Source organism: Rhineura floridana, chromosome 4 (assembly GCF_030035675.1).
Source record: "Rhineura floridana isolate rRhiFlo1 chromosome 4, rRhiFlo1.hap2, whole genome shotgun sequence".
Classification (NCBI taxonomy): domain Eukaryota; kingdom Metazoa; phylum Chordata; class Lepidosauria; order Squamata; family Rhineuridae; genus Rhineura; species Rhineura floridana.
Genome location: NC_084483.1, coordinates 83,525,959 through 83,545,157, shown reverse-complemented (window position 1 = coordinate 83,545,157; position 19,199 = coordinate 83,525,959). Strand labels below are relative to the sequence as shown.

The following is a 19,199-nucleotide window of genomic DNA, read 5'->3' as shown; positions in this document are numbered from 1 at the left end:
TTTGTATTTTCACTGCCAATGCTTGCTAGGATACAGTTGAAAGTACTGAGCAGTATTACACTTTTGTTTGAGCAGTATTACACTTCTGCGCACAAATTAGGAGAAAAATAAAAATAAAGGCACCATTCATCTGCCAAGAAGTGGGACTGCTTGTTGCAGTAAGTATCTGTAGAAGACTGTCAGTAGTCTGCTCCACAGCAACATAAAAAAGGCCAGCAGAACTGAGGAGAGCAGCTGGAAGTTGCTTGTCAATCCACAGAAAACAAAATGAAACAAGGGAGAAAACAGTGGGCATGGAAAGGGGTGTATGAAAAAGTAATGACTGGCACACCCACCTAAAAGTGGAGCAGAGCAGAGATGTATTGTTTCCCACTTTTCATATTATCAGCGGATTGGGTAAGTACATGTTTGCAGGGGGGAAACTGCATAATAGCTTTTGTTTGCTGGTAATGTCATGTGAACAACGCGAATTAAGAGGAGATGTGAGTAGCAGCAAACACACAGTAAAAAGGCAGGTCAGAGGAGACATGATAGAAGTGTATAAAATTATGCATGGCACTGAGAAAGTGGATAGAGAAAAGTTTTTCTCCCTCTCTCATAATACTAGAACTCGTGGGCATTCAAAGAAGCTGAATGTTGGAAGATTTAGGACAGACAAAATAAGTACTTCTTTACTCAGCGCATAGTCAAACTATGGAATTTGCTCCCACAAGACGTAGTAATGGCCACCAGCTTGGATGGCTTTAAAAGAGGATTAGACAAATTCATGGAGGACAGGGTTATCAATGGCTACTAGCCATGATGGCTGTGCTCTGCCACCCTAGTCAGAGGCAGTATGCTTCTGAAAACCAGTTGCCGGAAGCCTCAGGAGGGAAGAGTGTCCTTGCACTCAGGTCCTGCTTGCGCGCTTCCCCCAGGCACCTGGTGGGCCACTGTGAGAACAGGATGCTGGACTAGATGGGCCACTGACCTGTTCCAGCAGGCTCTTCTTATGTTCTTATGTTTTTAGATAAGTCCTTTGAGGTTTTTTTTTTTATTTACTTGGTTTGGTGGGGAGCCAAACGGATGGAGAGAGCAGAAAAGCACACAGAGAAAGAGAGAGGTGAATAGAGGGAAAGAGAATGGAATGTTACAGAGCAATGCGAACCTACAAACTTTGCCTATTTTGGCTCTGGGTCTACTTATTGCTGTGCCCCCCCCATTACCCCCAATGGAATGTAGCTCTCAACAGGGGGGGGAATTGCCCATATTTGTGTTTAAAGGCACAGAGATGATCAAGAGTTTGGAGTTGGCAGTAATTCTAGTAGCAGACCTAGCAGAGTCAATTGTTTACCAATTACACTATGGCAGTCATCCGATGACTTTTTCCAGTTCCTTATTAACATTTAGAGAAGACTACAGAGATAAAATAAAATTGAGAAACACATCTTAATGCCAGCATAGGCAATTTCCAGGTTTTCATTGAAAAAGTCCCTGGTGTAGACGTGAAAGCTGCTAATAGAAATTAATCAATATTTTATCCCAGCTTGAACGAAAAGGTTCCAGCAAAGATTCCTGATTTTTCTAGTTCATTATGTATTTCGTGTGAATGGTTTCTAAGCATTTATTAAAAAAAAAGTTTCTAAACAGTTATAAAATAACCCTTCTATCTGTTTAGATTTCAAACGTCTATTAAAACTGGTTCTTACTAAAATTAGTCACCTGGCCAGCAGGCAGAGCCCTTTGTTCTCTTATAATGTGCTGCCCTCTGCAGGGGAATGTCAGCAAAGTTAAGCGGCGGCTCCGATGCGTGACGTCATTTACCATAGCCTTTAGCCAATCACTTTTTGCTACTTCCGGTTGTGAAGCAACTGAAACCAGGGTGAGCTGTGGGCTGACCCAAAACGTTATCTTTTTCCTCCTTGCCCTCGTCGCAGATCGGGTCGACCAAAGCGGGAGAGGACAGAAAGACGGAACGGGCGGTGTCTGAGCCACGTGACGCGAACAGCGGGCCCTGGCCCTAGAGGTAGCGGAGAACTTTAAAGGAGGAAGAGGGCCGTCTAGCTGGCCCCCAGTGGGCGGAGCGGAGCTGAATGGAGTCTGCGCATTGTTGACACGCGCACGCGCACGCGGGGGGGTGGCCAAAGAAGGAAGGAACGAACGAACGAAGAAAACGAACGAACTGTCAGGTAACGGCAACTTTCTTTGTCCCCTCCCACACACTTGGGGTTGGGGAAACCTATTGGGTGATACGACACAGGAGCGCAGACTGGAACGGGGAGGGGAGCCTGACCTTCTCTCCCCCCCCCCGAGATAGTAACCGGGGTAAAGAATTCTGGAAGACCCCTCCCCCCTCGGGGAATTCTTGTAAATGGTATCCTTTAAGCCGGGGGGGGGGAAATCATCATCCGCTGGTGGAGATATTTATTTGGCCACACAGCCAATAAATCTCTCACACACGTACACGTGTGTGTCTGTATATACTTAGTTCTTGTAAAGCGTTAAATAGCATTGCAGGCAAACTTGTTCTGGGCTGTAGGATGTAGTTAATCACTGAAACCATATATGCATTACAGTAGGGGGAGCGCTCTTGGGCTCAGGTCCTGCTTGCGGGCTTCTTATAGGCATTTGGTTCACCACCGTGAGACCAGGATGCTGGACGAGATGGGCCATTGGCCTGATCCAACAGGACTCTTCTTATGTTCTTTCAGTGATACAAACTGCAGAGGAAGGGGTGTAGCTCCGTGTTAAACCACATGCTTTCAAGCAGATGTACTTTAAATACAGCAGCAGCAGCAGCAACAACAAAACACCTAGTCAATAAGACTTTAGGCATACCAAGGTGTACAGAAGAAGCACGGAGAGGTGGCGAAGAAGTTGAATAAACTATTTTCATTTGTCTTCACTGCAGGTGATATTGAATTAGTCACATCTGAGCTGCTGTTTTGGAGAAGATACCTGAGGAGCTGTTAGTTTTATTCCTTATTTATTTAAGAATTTATATACTGCTCTCTAGCTATGTTTCTAGGTAGTTTATATAATAAGCTAATCAAATAGTAATAAACACAACAATTAAAATAAATCTGAAAACCGGGCAGAATGAAAATGCCTCTACCTGTTGCCAAAAGGACAGCAATGTAGTTGTTTGTGAGCCTTGGAACGCAATTCTGCAAATGGGATGCATCCACTAAGAAATTTTTTGCTGTACTTGTCACACACCATTCCTCTGATGGTGGGGGGCATCTAAAGATACACTCTGGAAAAGAGCTCACTGGATGGGTAGGCTGATGTGGGAGGAAGTATTTCTTCAGGTACTGGTATCTCAAGCTACTTAGGGCTTTAAGGGTAAGTAGCAGTGTTTTAAGCTGTGCTCAGAAACTGACTAGGAACCACTAAAAGTTCTTTAATTACCAGTGATGTACCTTCCCAATAACTGACCCTGCTTATTACAAACTACAGCCTGTAGGCTGCTAACCGCAGTTTGTGGTTAGTCAAAGACAGCCCAACAAACAATACATTATAGTAGGCAAATACTAAGGATAATATTAGGATAATAAGTCAAAGGACAGCTTTTTAGAGATAAACTACAATCAGGTTACTGATAGATGGTATTCACCTAAGATATGAAATTGCTGTGAATGTATGTCTCTTATTAAAATCTGCCTCTTTGTCAGGGTAGACCCTCTTTGGAGAGTAGACTATGTAGTTCCAATGTTTAACAAAGGAACCTGAGATGTTTATTTTCAGGGCCCACCCTGTGACATTAAGCGAAGAGTGGGTAATGAATTAAATTATTATTAATAATAAAATAAATAACAATAGCAACAACATTAGACAAGTGTGAGCTTAAGGTTTGTTTCAGATAAATTGGTAGGAATAATTATTAAAACAAATTGTTAAACACAAAAACAACAAGCATTGCTTGGAATGAATCAATATGGCTTCTTCAAAGGGAAGTCCATCCTTGTGAACTTTATTATTGAGAGTATCTATAAGCATGTAAATAAGTGTTATATAGTAGATATAATAGTCTTGAACTTCCAAAACGCTTTTGGCAAAGTCTATTACCAAAGGTTCATGAGTACACTCAGCAATCATAGGATGAGGGAAGATTGCCTTAAGCATTGGTAGGTGGTTAAAAGAGCAGGAAGTGGAGGATAGGAAAGTGTGGACAGCTATTAACATGGAGAAAATAATGGGGTCCCAAGGACTCTGTTGTGTCCAGTGTGATTTTTAAATGATTTGACGTTTAGTGGTAAGTAGTGAGGTAGCCATGCTTACAGATGACACAAATTCAGGATGGTGGGATTCAAGAAAGATATGAAGAACCACATTGGGAAAATGGATAGGAAAACAGCAACTTAAGTATAAAGTGGTGTACACAAGGAGTGAGGAACCTTTTTGGCTCCATGTGCCAAATCCTTATCAGGATCTGATTAAGGGCCAAATGTGATGGGGCAGGGCTGCACTTGCTACACTTTTGAGAAACCAGTATGATACTTGTACAAGATTGCCCTTGACAAAGGGTTGTGTTATCACCCAAAACGCATTGGGTTCAATAAATATTTTTTCCTATTCTTAACCTCCTGCCATTTGCTGGTGTGGCACCTTGAGAGTCCCCGTCTTTTTGGTTGGAGTGTTTTTGGGTGATTCCCTCCTTGCTTTCCTGCAGGGCTGCTCACCTGTCAGAATCCTTTGCATCTTGCAAATCTCCCACTGCTCCCCTTTTAAGCCCTCAGTCTTGTAGGCTTAAAAGGGGAGGCATGGGGAGAGACTCACAAAGCCTTTTGCAAGTCTCCCTGTGCTTCCCTTTTAAACCTCCAAGATTGGGGACTTAAAGGGGGGAAGCTTTCAAAAGGCTTTAAGACAGCCCTACATTCCTGTCAGGAACACAGGAGCTGTCTTAAAAGTTTTTGCAAAAGTACTCTTTGAAGCAGTTTGTGTACGCAGCCTGTTTCAAAGGACACTTTTTACACAGGACTTTAATCCCTGCTCATCAGCTGATTAATCCCACTGCCTTGGCTGCACAGTCTTTTTTTTTTTTCAATTAATTTTTATTCAAATTTTCAAAACCAAAACAATACAAAAAGAAAAAAACACAAATCAATAACTAATACAATAAAAAAAGAAAAAACTATAAAAATATTGACTTCCGATTTGTCATAGTTCAGCTATAAATCTATAATATATAACAAACCTATCTCTTAATAGATTATAAAATCACCTTCCTCCAGCGGTTATCTTAGTTGGTTTCAAATCTCATTAACATCATATCATTTTAATCTTCCACAAAAAGTCAAAGAGAAGTTTCCAGTCCTTGAGATATATGTCAATCAATTTTTTTTCTAAATAAACATGTCAAATAATCCAACTCATCAAGTCTACTAAGTCCAGTAATTTCAAATCGCTCTTCTGTCATTATCCTTATTGGGTCCATCTTCCATCTTAACGCACCCAAAAATCTTGCTGTCATAGTCATATAATAAAAGTCTGATAGGAATTTCCTCCATCACAGATATTTTCTTGCCATCAATTCCGAACGTGTCACTGAAGTATTGTTGCAAAGCCACATCTCTGTTCCTCTTTTCCACATGATACACTAGTACATCTCTTGAAGATTTTTCCATTGACACAAAACAGGGATTAATTCTGTTAACTTTCTCCATTTCAAGTTCCATCAAACCCTTCCAGTCCAGGAATTTTTTTGAACCGATAATATCTTTATCTCCAATCTCTTCAATTCCTTCAGGGACAGCGCTGAGTTCCAAACTGTAATATTTGTCTCCAGGATCCGTCACAGCCAGGAAATCCAAATCTTTTTTCATGTCCATATTTAATCCAATCTCCATAGTTTGAACCTTGCCTTTAATTTCTCTTTCATCCTTTTTTTGTTTTCCAGATCTATCTTTATTCTCCTTTCTCATAGAATCCTGAATTTCTTTCAGCTCCTGTCTCATTTCGTGAAATTCAATTCTCCACGCTTGTCTATTATTTCTCAGTTCTTGTTTTATTGAGTTAATCCCATTCATTATTTTCTGAAACATGTCTAAAGATAAAGTCCCTTCTTGTACATCCATGATCTTCTTAATTGTCATTCTTAAAGCCAAAGGAACAAAACTCCTTCAATTTTCAATGTCCCAAGCAAAGAGCAGTTTATTTCTTTATCCAGTTACAAAGGAGTTAATCTTTCCAACCAACTGGCGTCACACGCTAGACAGCCCTTATCTCTTATATGCCCAGAAGTGCAAAAACAGCTTTAGTTCACAGCGTCCTAATAACTAGTAGCAGAGAGAATGAGCAGATTCGTCAAAAAAAAAGTAGATCAGGAAAAATAGTCCCAGACGTATATTACACAAAAGTCTTATAAATCAAAAAGATTTTTCTTTTCTCTTCCAATCAGAAATCCCTCATCCGTGTAATCTTTAAAATGCTATTTTCCATGTCAGCTTTTTGCAATAAAAGAAAGATAGGCTATTTTTATTTTCTTCCCTCTTAGTTCCGTGAGTAAAAAAGGAAAGTCTTAACTCACCTAGGTTATCTTAATTGCTGTTACTTTGACAAATCTCTTTAGCTGTATAGATAAGAAAATTATAGGCGTAGACAGGAGGATACTTGCCTGTTAATCCGTTATTCTTTAAAGAAAGAAAAATGGGTCACTTATTCAGCTGAGCTAGCATAGAAATCCTCGCTCCGTCTGAGCTGCTGGAAGACTTTCTTTCACAGACAATTCTGACGAATTCCAGACTCCAACAATCACAACAAAGCTGTGTGGGAAATCTCACGTTTCTTCCTTATCCGGAAGAAATTATCCCCAGTCAGAAAAGCCCCTTCTGACTGAATTTAAAACTGAAAAAGTTTCATCCAAGACGGGAGCCCGTCTCAGAGCTGCACAGGCGTAGGGATCCTCCTGGGAAGTCCCCTTGGCTGCACAGTCTTGTTCCCTACTGGGAACAGAATTGTGCAGCCAATGCAGGATTAAACCCTGTCTTCCAGCCCATCGGCTGATGTCCCCAGTGACATCAGCTGGTGGGCATGGTTTGGGGAAAACGGCCTCATGGGCGAAATTGGGCATCCTGGTGGGCCTAGATTGCTCTGCAGGCCAAGGTTCCCTTACCCTGCTATACACTGAGGTTAAATGCCCTGCTTTAGACTCCCTGGAAGCATCTGACTGCCCACAATTGGAAGAAGGGTGTTAGATTAAATGAACTGTTGATCAGATCCAGCAGGATTTCTCTTAGGTTCCTAAGGAGACTGTAACTAAGGCCTCTATACTTGTCAGCCAAATTACGGCCAGGGGGAAAGCATGCACACAGCTAGACAGGTACATTGAAAGTTTATGAGTGGAAATTGCAAGCCACTCTCCATTAACAACTGGCTTGTCTATGTCACTCTTACAGGAAGAACTTTCAAAACATCTCTGATTGTATTTGTGTAGTTCTCCCTGTGGCCTGTGTCAGTGATTCAAGAAAAATATCAAGCAAGTATTTTTAAAGCAAAACCAATAATCTTACTGTTGGTTCATAAGAATCCTATACATGTGTACTCAGAAGTCTCACTGGATTCACTGGAGTTTATTATCAGTTAAGTGGGTACAGGTTTGCAGCCTTAGGTTATAATTTATCAAACTAAGCATAGATAAAATACTACAAAAAGTCTAGGCCCTAAATAATGTATTTGCCACATGGCTGTCTTTCCTACAGTTTTGTTTTTGTTTAGAAATAGAAGCTGCATAGACAGGAGTTGATTCCCTCATCCCTCCAGCATTTTTCTGGATAATGCTCCTTCTGAAACGGCTGTTTCTCCCTAGATGTGCAGTGTCACCTATGAAAGGGAGCATTTGTAGGAGAAATGTGATGTAGGGGAAGGGTCAAAACTCATCCCTGTGTGTGCACCATGACCCAAATCTGGATCAGGGCCTTCACAACTTTTGTTTCTAAACAAAAGGCAAGCCTAAGAGATAATTACCTGAATTACATATTGTCTTGGGTTATCTCTTGATAAGGGATTTTACCTTGTATTTTGAGAATGGTGTGCACTGCTTTATTAACTCTTTTCGGCCACCCATTTCTCTAAATTCAAAAAAGAAATATCCTCATTATCATGTGTTATGGAATACACTAAAGGGGGTAACATGATTCATGTGCATCTAAAAGCTGGCTATTTTTTATTTTGTAGTGGTTTTTCTGAGGGAATAAATTTAGCCTACATGTGCTTCTATACTTCCTGGAAGAATGACAGATGACAAAGATGTACTTAGAGATGTGTGGTTTGGGCGAATACCAACTTGTTTTACACTATATCAAGATGAGATTACTGAAAGAGAAGCTGAACCTTACTATGTAAGTATTGTAAACACACATAGAACAATCATAAATTAATTAGTCTCTGCCTCTATTTGAGTAACATACTGTTTCATATTTGCCTTGAATAAATGGGTTATATACCTTTATACTAGTAAAATAGTGGAACCCTGGTTCCTTGCCAGTGTCATTATAAAATTCCTTAATGTCCGGCCATGAGATGTTGGCAGTCTATTTCTGCCACTCTTGACACTGTGTCAGCCTGCTCCAACAGAAAGTTTTGTGCTCAATGTCTCAGAAGGAGTAGAGTGGAAGGGGTTGTTGTCTGCTACAACTCGCAGTTCTAGTAACCCCCTTTTCCAGACCAGAAAGGGTAAAAAATGTTTGGCCAGCAAAGAACTATTAGAGGAATTTCGTCCATTATAGAAAATTCTGTGTGACTGAATGAATTTTCATGCTGCTGTTAACCTTGTCAAATCTGTCTCATGGTTTAGGAAATTTTAAAATTTGACTGAAGTGTAATTTTTCCCCAACTTAGTTTTCCCCCCATTTGGTTTAAATATTTCCTCTACTATTTTTTTTAAAAAAATGCTTTTCTGTGTGTTTGAGGAACTATAGCATAGATACAGTGTTGTAATCTTGTTTCCACTTCCTCCTTTTGCTGTTGCTATGGTAGGTTAATTCCATTTTTGCTCCCAAAAAATAACAGCAGCCTGCAAATACAAGGCGAGTGAAGTATTTTCTCCAAGATTTCAAAGTACTCACTAAGAAAATGAAGATCTGGGCATCCTATGTGGAAGAAAAGTCACTTTTTAAGCAAAGTGTGCCTTTACTTTCTTTATTGGTTTATTGTCACTTCAAATAGCGTTCTCCTGTTTGAGCATATGAGTCCCATTAGTCCATAGGAGGAATATATTTATTGTGCTAAATGATAATTTAAGAACAGAAAATGAGGCTGCTGGATCAAGCCACTGGCCCATCTAGTACAGTAGCCTGTTCATAGATTGGCTACCCAGATGCCTGTGGGAAGCCTGCAAGCAGGACCTGAGTGCAAAGAGCACTCTCCCCTCCTGCGGTTTGCAGCAACTGGTATTCGGAAGCAAACTGCCTCCAACTATGGAGGCAGAGCATAGCCATCGTGGCTAGTAGCTACTGATAGCCTTGAAACGGACATGGACTGCCTTCAAGTTGATCCCAACTTATGGCGACCCTATGAACAGGGTTTTCATGGTAAGCAGTATTCAGAGGTGGTTTACAATTGCCTCCCTCTGAAGCTGAGAGGCAGTGACTGGCCCAAGGTCACCCAGTGAGCTTCATGGCTGTGGGGATTCGAACCCTGGTCTCCCAGGTCATAGTCCAACACTCTAACCGCTACACCACACTGGCTCTCCATTGATACCCTTATCCTCTATGAATTTGTTTAATCCTGTTTTAAAGCCATCCAAGCTGGTGGCCATGACTGCATCTTGTAGGAGCAAATTCCATAGTTTAACTATGCGCTGTGTGAAGAAGTACTTTCTTTGTCTGTCCTGAGTGTTCCAACATTCAGCTTCGTTGAATGTCCACAAGTTCTAGTGTTATAAAAGAGGGAGAAGAACTTTCCTGTGTTCACTTTATGCTCTGTGTAATTTTATACGCTTCTATCATGTCATCTTACTCACCTTTTTTCTAAATTAAAAAGCCCCAAATGCTGCAGCCTTTCCTCATAGGGGAATTGCTCCTTGATCATTTTGGTTGCCCTTTTCTGCACGTCTTCCAGCTCTACAATATCCTTTTTGAGGTGAGGCAACTAGAACTCTACACAGTATTCCAAATGCATCTGCACCATAGATTTGTATTACGGTATTATGATATTGGCAGTTTTCTTTTCAATACCTTTCCTAATGATCGCTAGGATGGAATTTTCCTTTTCCATAGCTGCCGCCCACTGGACCAACATCTTCATCAAACTATCCACTTGTTCTTGGTCAGTCTCCACCAGTTCAGACCCCATGAGTTTATATGTGAAATTAATTTTTTTTGCTTCAATATGCATCACTTTATACTTGTTTACATTGAATTGCATTTGCCATTTTACTGCCCATTCCCTCAGTTTGGAGAGGTCCTTTTGGAGCTCTTCACAATCCCTTCTTAACAACCTTGAACGATTTAATATCATCAGCAAACATGGCCATGTCACCATTCACCCCTAACTCTAGATCAGTTATGAGCAAGTTAAAAAGCATAGGTCCCAATACTGATCCTTGGGGGACTCCACTTTCTACATCCTTCCATTTGGAGAACTGGCCATTTATTCCTACTCACTGCTTTCTGTTTCCTAACCAATTTCTGATCCATAAGAGGAGGTATCCTCTTATTCAATGGCTACTACGCTTACTCAGGATTCTTTGTTGAAGAACTTCATTGAAAGCTTTTTGAAAGTCGAAGTACGTTATGTCCACTGGATTACCTCTATCAATATGCTTGTTGATGCTCTTGAAGAACTCTAATAGGTTAGTGAGGCAGGACCTACCTTGCAGAAGGCATGCTGGTTCTGCTTCAGCAAGGCACACTCCTCTATATGCTTAGTTATTTTTATCTTTAACAATACTTTCTATCAGTTTTCCTGGAACAGACATTAAGTTAACCAGCCTGTAATTTCTGGGATCCCCCCGCTCCTTTTTAATGATTGCTGTTACGTTAACCCCTTTCCAGTCCTCGGGTATGGAGGTGGATCTGAAGGACAAGTTACATGTTTTTGCTGAGATCAGCAATTTCACGTTTGAGTTTGTTGAGAACTCTTGGGTGGATGCCATCAGGACCTAGCGATTTGTCAGTTTTTATTTTGTCTGTTAAGCCTAGAACTTCATCTCTTCTCACCACTATTTGCCTCAGTTCCGTAGCTTCCCTTCCTACAAAAGTTAGTTCAGATACAGGGATCTTCGCTATATCCTCCACTGTAAAGACAGGTGCAAAGAATTAATTTAGCTTCTCTGCAATCTTATCCTGCTTTAACACACCTTTGACTCCCTTGTCATCTAAAGGTCCAACCGCCTGCCTAGAAAATTTTTGTTCTTGGTTTTTGTTTTTAACAATATGCTCCTCAAATAATTTTTTATCATCCCTTATTGTCTTCTTGCATTTTGTTTGTCAGACTCCTTTTTATTCTCATTCAGGTAAGATTTCCATTTTTTGAAGGAAGCTTTCTTGTCTCTAATAGCTTCTTGGACTCTGCTTGTTAACCATGTCAGTATCCTCTTGTATCTGGTGGTACCTTTCCTGATCTTCAGTATACACTCCACTTGAGCTTTTAATATTGTATTTTTAAACAGCTCCCAAGCATTTTTGAGTGATTTGACCCTCTGGACTTTGTCTTTCAACATCCTTTTTACCATTTAGGGTTGTCTAGAAATTTTACTGGAATGACTGGAACACATATGTAGCCAGTCTATAATAAATGCACATTGCAAGTGTTTGAAACCTTTGGCTACAGACACTGAACAATACAGTAACAAATCTGTATTTACAAATAACGAATGCCTTAGTCCTATCAGAAATGCTGATGTAGCTCCTTTTCTTCTCTCCCCATATCATACTTGTTTAACTACCTCCACTGGTTCCAAATAGCATATTTGATTTTGAATGCAAATTTTAAAATGAACAAATATTTTTACTCAAAGTCATAAAAGTGATTTTCAATCAAAATATCAGACAGAATACCAGATAAGCAAAATCTCTACAGGGTTTTAACAACCGTTTCTTTCAGCTGCTTTTACCCAGAATTAGCTACCTGACACTGGTAACAGACAAAGTGAAAAAACACTTTCAGAAGGTTATGAGACAAGAAGATATTGTGGAAATATGGTTTGAATATGAAGGCACACCACTGAAATGGTGAGTTAGCTTTACTTTTTGAATGTTTTAGGATATTAGCATGTTTTCACTTTATTCTTGGGAAGCCCAAGCAAATTGGAGTGGTCCCATTAAAGACTTATTGGCAACCATTTATGAGTTTTTTCTAAATATAGTAAAATAAAGTTGCTTTGGTAAGAATGCTGAACCTTTGTAAAAAGATGTTAAATATGCCAAATGTATCATTTTGTAGTACACAGTCAGGATTACTGCTTACTCAATGCACACATGATTGTAAACCTTGTTGTCGACTTCAAGTGCAGAAACTGGTGTTTTCTTTGTATATGTCCAACATCAAGCATGGTCTCAGAGTATTGCATAAGCTTGATATCTAAGCATCAAGAGTTTTCCTTTCCATTAAATCAACTTTCAGGTTTTAGGGGTTTAGAATTTTAGTATTGGTTCATTTCATAGGTATAAAGCTGCTGTGGCCTTGTGCTCACATAATGCTTAACTCAGCAGTGAGGTGTGGGGATCACAAACTTTGCTTCCCACCTTTTTGGAGCTCAATAGGAATTAAGTGTTAGTAGAGATGTTAAGTGTGAAGTTAAAGCTTAACTAAGATTTGAAAGTGATCTGGTGAAACAAATACTGGTGGTGCCTGTGTAATTGCATACTATGAGTGTCCCCTCCCCACATTCGCCACCCTTCTGGAGTACAAGTCTCTGCTTCCTGCCTTAACTGCAGTTGAGCCCTATGAACAGTGACATTAACTATGATTAAGCAAGAGTATTTTGTTGTTGTTATATGCCTTCAAGTTGATTACGACTTATGGCGACCCTGTGAATCTTTTTTTGGATATATTCATAGGGTTTTTATGGTATGATGTATTCAAGACTGTTAGCTGTCCTTAATTAGGATTTTGAAACCTCAATAGCCCTCAGCATAGTTACGTCCCTACCAGTGTGATAATTAATGTAGCTGTCAGGGATTTGTGCTCCAGAAAAAGATGTTAGGGCAGGAAGAATAGGATCCTGTGGGGCCTCCTTGGGAAGGGGCACATTAAAAGCTTCGGAGTCCATCATCTTCGGGGGGGAATATGCTTAAATTAAGCCCCAAATGAGGACAAAGCAAGCCAAATGCAGCTACTCACAATTTATTGAGGTTTCGCAGCAGATACAGAATCGGGCCGCCAACTTCACCTGCCCTTCTCAGGCAGTACAATCAACTCTTCCCAGTAGCCTCTTTCCCCCCACTTCAGTGTTTGGGAAGTGAAAGGTCCAGGGCTCAGGTGCTACCCACTTCTCAAGATACTCTGAAGCTGCTCCCAAATCCTAGATAGATAGATAGGGTTGGGGAAACCAGGGAGGTCTTCTGTCTGGCTTTCCTCTGCCTCCTTGCAAATAGGAGAAGAGACTAGTGGAGCCAAGAGAAGCCACTGCATCACTCCATTCCTCACTGTGGGCTATTTTGTTTCCTGAGCCTTTCATTAGGCCCTGGTGGTAGCAGCTGCTCCCTGTCTTGTCCTACTTCTGCCTGTACTGGCTGAGCAGCAGCAGTCTTGGTCCCTGCATAGGTGGGCTGGGGAGGCCTTAAAGGGAAAGTCACAGCAAAAGCTGTTCCAACCTGGCACATCTTCACAGATTCCACAGACGACTCCTGGCATAAAGCAGTTGGGAACATGATGTTTGCACCAGCTCTAATTGTATTAAAAATCTGGTAAATATGGGGGACTTATTAGTGCATTGTGTTCTCCAAATGTCATGTTTAGAAGACACAATATCAAATGCATTATGTTTGTCTCTCTTTTGAAAATGTTTTGAAGGATGTCTAGAGAGTTCTGTGGCATCTTTTTTCCCTTGGATGTTGATGTATGAGGTTGTCATTTATGCACTCATGTTATGCATTGCTAGTTAATACCTCTTGCTACAGAATTTGTAGTGATTATTGGTGCACATAATGGGTTTCAATGTGCAGTAGTGCCCAGACTTTTGGATGAGGTTGTGTTACTTTCAAGAATATGCAATTGTTAATTAGTGATATGTTTTAAAATTATGACTACAAGATTAAAAATCTGAATTCTACTAATTAAAGCACTTGAAAATAATCATACACATTTGCTTCCTTTGAAAATGGACATGGTTCTGATTTCTGCTGCACTATGTTAATAGCTGTTAATAATCAGATTTCAAAGGTTCCCTCAGTGTTTCTGTGATATTTGAACTCTAAGTTTGACCATATATGGTATTTACAGAGAAATGGCATAGCATTCAAGTTGCTGTTCCTAATTTAATATTTGTCCATAAATCTGTTTTTGTAAAAAACAAAAAAAGTTGGAAAATTTTAAAAGAAGTTATGGTGGTATTTTAGTTAAGTGTCACTTTTCCAGTACTTAAACTTTTAAGCAGAGGAAGTTCTGCAACTGCATACCATGTGCGTGTTAGAAATGCCTGTTTTTATTCTTACATTAGTAACTTCAGTGGTTAAGGAAATCAAGATTAAAAGCCTTCCAAAACAAACTATTGTTCCTAGCAATTCTTAAAGAGTTTCTGGTTGCTTGAAACCTTCTTTTTCTTTTGCTTTAGGGAGAAAGTTTATTAGACTTTTCTTCCTCTTGGCTCAAATTCTAGTTTAGTTTGATCTGGCACATAAAGCACATTCTTTACAAAGCTAGAAGACTATCTTCAGTGTTCCATTTTACTTTTAATGTTGTGAATTGCCTGCAAACTTACTTTGAACAATTATACGGTTTATTTAGTTTTACCCCCACCCCGACCACCTACATACATCTTGCAGGCTAAGGTTATAAACCTGTGGCTCAATTATCCTGTAATAGTTTGTCATATGTCTTACACAAAATGATTCCATTAAACCATCTTCTTCAAAGCCCAGTTTTCAAAATCAAAGTACTGATTGTAAGGGTCAGTGAAAGCCACCTGGTATCTGGGGACATGGGGAGGACAAGCAGGTTTGACTTTCATTGCAACAGTTTTCCCAGGCTTTGCCAATCATTCCTATAGGCAATGATTCACCCACATTGGGCAAAATTGAGCCATTGGAAATTATGCCCCCCTGCCCACTCCGGTCTGAGCAGCATTGCCTTTTCATCTTTACAGGCCCATTAAACACTCTGTTTCTTGGCCATGCAGTCTAGTATAACACAAAAGATGGGTGTTTTCTATGGAGGGGATGAAATATGAGTCTTTTGTCAATTATTTTCAGTAAAATACTTGAGTCTCATCACTTGCATAATAAATACGTCTAAGAAGAGCTGTTTACTTGGAAGCCAAATCTTGTTTTAGAAGCATTGTGTAGCAGATAGATGAGTCTTATGAAATAGACAGTGATACTCTGTTTTGATAGCTCTAAAACCACTGGTGTTTTTGTCTGTCTTAAGGGCTTATTTTATTAAAAGCCAGGAATATGATTTGTTGTGTTAATTGGCAGTATCCTGAAGACACAGGAATTAACATCTCATTTAAAAACAAAGAAGAGTCTTGCGGCACATTTTTAAAGACTATCTTATATTGAGGTTTTTAGTGTAATAAATAAGTTATTCTTCAAGGAGCTGAAAGAGATGATTTTGCTATAATAGACTAATGTAGCTACTCTTCTGGAATTTGAAAATATGTAGAGGAATCCTATACAATATCTGCATATTCACTCAACAGTAATTCTCGCAGAGTTTGGCGTATTTGAGCTTATTCTCAAATAAGTGAGTATAGGATTTCAGGCAAAGTGACATGTTATTTCCCAGGCTCTGAAAAACTTAGTACATTTTAACACACTGATTAAAGAACACAGGCATTAGAAGTTCATGTCTTTGGTGGCACGTGTATCTCACTAGAAGTTCCTACATTTAACTTTTGAGAGAGCTAACCAGCAGATGGTGCTAAATAACTACATGTTGTAGCTTTTTTGCACAAATCTTAGTTTGTTCTGTCCTTTTGATCATACATATTAAAACAAAAACTATGAGCTGTTTTACTAGCCTGAAGCTGTTAAGTGGAGCTTATGATCTAAAATTCATGCTGATAGTCACCAATGGAATTGAATTCTTACTTCTGCTTTACTAACACTTTTGACATTGACTTTCACCTCTTGTAACTGGCTTCTTAACAAGAATTCTGCTTGTATTTATGGCCTATGTGTTGAGTCACCTTATTTCATTGTAGAATATGGCTTGCTTTTATATGCCTCTTTTGATTTGCTAAAACGATTTCCTGTCTTTCATGACTTCAGCATTCTTGACCTAAACTGTGCCATCATAGGCTCTTCACAGAGATTTTATTTATTTAGTTTAATAACTTTATATCCCACCCTTCCTCCTAGAAGGAGCCCAGGGCAGCAGTTATGATTACCAATATAGTCTGATGTCTGCATTTGGTCATTAAAATGATATTAAATTTCATCATAATATTCCTGTACTAATAGTCAGTTGTCCTTGATGAAAGGAAAGGGAAAAATGATTTGTCTGAAAATCTGACAGTCTTTGGAAGGACTAGATTAAGTGTGCGATCTTGTGATTTTTTCCAAAACTTTGCTATAGTCATATGAAAAATAAACCATCACCACTATCATGTAAATATTACATTGTCGTATAATACTGTACAGGTATTTTACCCTTTCTCTACAGGGGGGATTTGAGCTTTATAGGTTGCTCAGCCTTGTTCTGTAACTTTTGCTGAGATGCTTGTAAAAAGAGCAAAATTAGGATGATTGAAGAGGTGATAGGAGACTGTTACTATAGAAAGAATTTTGAATTGTGTATGGTTCCTACTTTAAGGGAGCCCATGTCCTCATCTTGAAACTATTTACCACTTTCAGTTTCCATCAGCAACAGCCTTGAAATTTGATAAGAGCTACCAGTGAAACTATCGGAGCATGAGTTTAGACATGGGTTGGGATTTTTATCTGACCAGTTTCTGAATATCTTAAGGCAAAATAAATCATCTGTGTAATGGGTCTTAATTTCAGAGCAGTAGCTGTAGTATCTGTTGCAGCAAAAACAGCCTAAATAGTCTTTTAGCCATCTAACCTAATAAATGTATTATGGCATAAAGTTTGCTGGAGTAGAGTCCAGTTTATCAAATGTAATTCTCTAAATATGTATGCATGAGTATAAAGGGGAACATGCAATAAAACTGCAAGGACATGAAAAAGTACAGACAATTACAGCTTACATATAATGCACTGAGGACAATGATCTTTTACAGTGGTTGTAATTGGTGATAGCACCATCACCTTGGCATTGCTAACTAAAGTAACACCTGCCATGGAATAGGAAACCATTGTCTCTATTAAGGATTGAACTTCTTGATAAGTTGTAATTCAGCAGTTTCACACTTAAGTTTTCTTTGAAGTTGTTCTGTTAAAGGATGGTCACCTTAAGGTCAATGACAGAGCTGTAGGTTGAAGGTTGAAATGTTCCACTGTTTTCTTACTGGTTTCTGGTTAATTGCCATTTCTGATGTCAGATTTGTCTTTTGTATTGGGTCTGGCCTGTTTGTCCTAGGTTAGTGGTGTCCAATTTTTTTTAATACTTTCCAAAATTATGGCAAATGTGTTAACATTTTCACCCCATGACAGTTTTTTAAACTGTGTTTATACAATGTGGTGTTCAAAAACAATTGGGTCCATCTACAGCACAAGTGCGTTTTGCAGCATATAGGACCCATGGATGAATCTGTTAAGGGTAGAGTGTGGACACTTGTTTGCACTGGTACATGTATAAAATAATGTTATTAAAAAGAATAGGTGATAGAAGTAAAGCATCGATTCACTGCAGGTCAATAGCCATTTTGTGGCGAGTGGCAGCTGTGTTGGACACCAGCTCCTAGGCAGAATGCAGAAGGGCATGGCTGGCAGATGATAGCATATGTTATGTTGGAAAATGAATGAGTGAATGAACCATTGATGTTGTTGCTGACATTATTAGATCCTATAATGGTGTAGCTTGAATAGATACGGGGGCGGATCTGGCATCAGGGGTTGTTGTGGGATCTAGTCTTTGTGTTTCTGTTATGTGACCTGTAGTTGCTGGTGCTGTTAAAGGCCATCTGTAAGCAAGGATTGGCCTACAATTCAAGGAAGAAGAAGAGAAGGAAACATCATTGCCCAACACAGGCTATACTTTTTTGATGTATTGGAGTCGTTTTAGCTAAGAGCTGTAAGTGGTGTCAAGTGGTTTGCCACTTTATGTTCTAGGTCTGTCCTGTGGCAGATTATTCCTGGGTACTAATCTTGCATTGATCTGTGTTTTTACGTCTTTGTATGTTTACTCCTCTGAGTGGATACTGTAGCCTGACAATCCTTCATTTGTGAGTCGCTGTCCCCACAGGTCAGAAATAGATGTGGTTGTATCATAGTGCTCGGCTGTAAACAACAGATTTTGTAATGTGTTCTGCCTGGAAATGAGAAGCATGTAGATATGTGTTGACATCTGTAGATTTCTGAAACGTGGTGCTTATATGTCTATTGTATGAGACATTAAGGAAGAAATACTTAGAGAAATGTCTAGTGGCAATTTCCTCCTCCTCTAGTGATATAGAGAAGATCAAATATTTGTTGACCAGCCTAGATAGATCTGTAATGGTCAGCACAGTCAAATTTGCAGTGAGAGCTGCTCAGATTAGACAAGCTTGCCTCGCGATCTGAGTTTTCCTTTTAAATGTTGTTATAATGTTATATTTTTTATAATTTTTGTTACAGTTTTAGATACCACTGTTAAAGTTTTTAGATACTGCCTCTGTATATTAGTATTTTATCTGGCTATAACCTGTATTTGGTTGCCTGTAATAAACTGATGATGATATGTCTATCATGTAGTTGCACAGTAGTGTCAGAAAACGAACCTGCTGTGTGGAATATCTAGACTTGGGTGATGATGGGGTGAAAGTTATTTGCTTATTCTTTGCATTTTTATCTCACCTGTTCTCGAAGGACCTCAAGGTGGCATACATGGTTCTTCCTCTCTTCATTTAATCCCCACAACAACCCTGTGTGGTAGGTTAGGCTGAGAAGTATTGACTGGCCCAAGGTCACCCAGTGAGCTTCATGGCTGAGTAGGGATTCGAACCCTGGTCTTCC

At 39.5% G+C, this 19,199-nt stretch overlaps 1 protein-coding gene across 9 annotated transcripts in view; it reads left to right on the top strand.

Annotated features, from left to right (window-relative positions):
* The first annotated feature begins 1,819 nt into the window (after positions 1 to 1,819).
* The window catches only part of ATG5 (autophagy related 5), a 40,254-nt gene continuing 22,874 nt past the window's right edge, over positions 1,820 to 19,199 (top strand). For 2 of the 9 annotated variants that reach the window (XM_061623494.1, XM_061623495.1), the window contains exons 1-4: positions 1,820 to 2,168; positions 2,891 to 2,947; positions 8,155 to 8,318; positions 12,025 to 12,152. In XM_061623494.1, coding sequence (XP_061479478.1) covers positions 8,211 to 8,318; positions 12,025 to 12,152 — 236 coding nt within the window. In that variant the 5' untranslated portion in view covers positions 1,820 to 2,168; positions 2,891 to 2,947; positions 8,155 to 8,210. Of the gene's footprint in view, positions 2,169 to 2,226; positions 2,305 to 2,890; positions 2,948 to 7,376; positions 7,457 to 8,154; positions 8,319 to 12,024; positions 12,153 to 19,199 lie in introns of those variants that run through there. The other 7 variants (XM_061623486.1, XM_061623493.1, XM_061623487.1 and 4 more) reach the window with 6 other exon arrangements.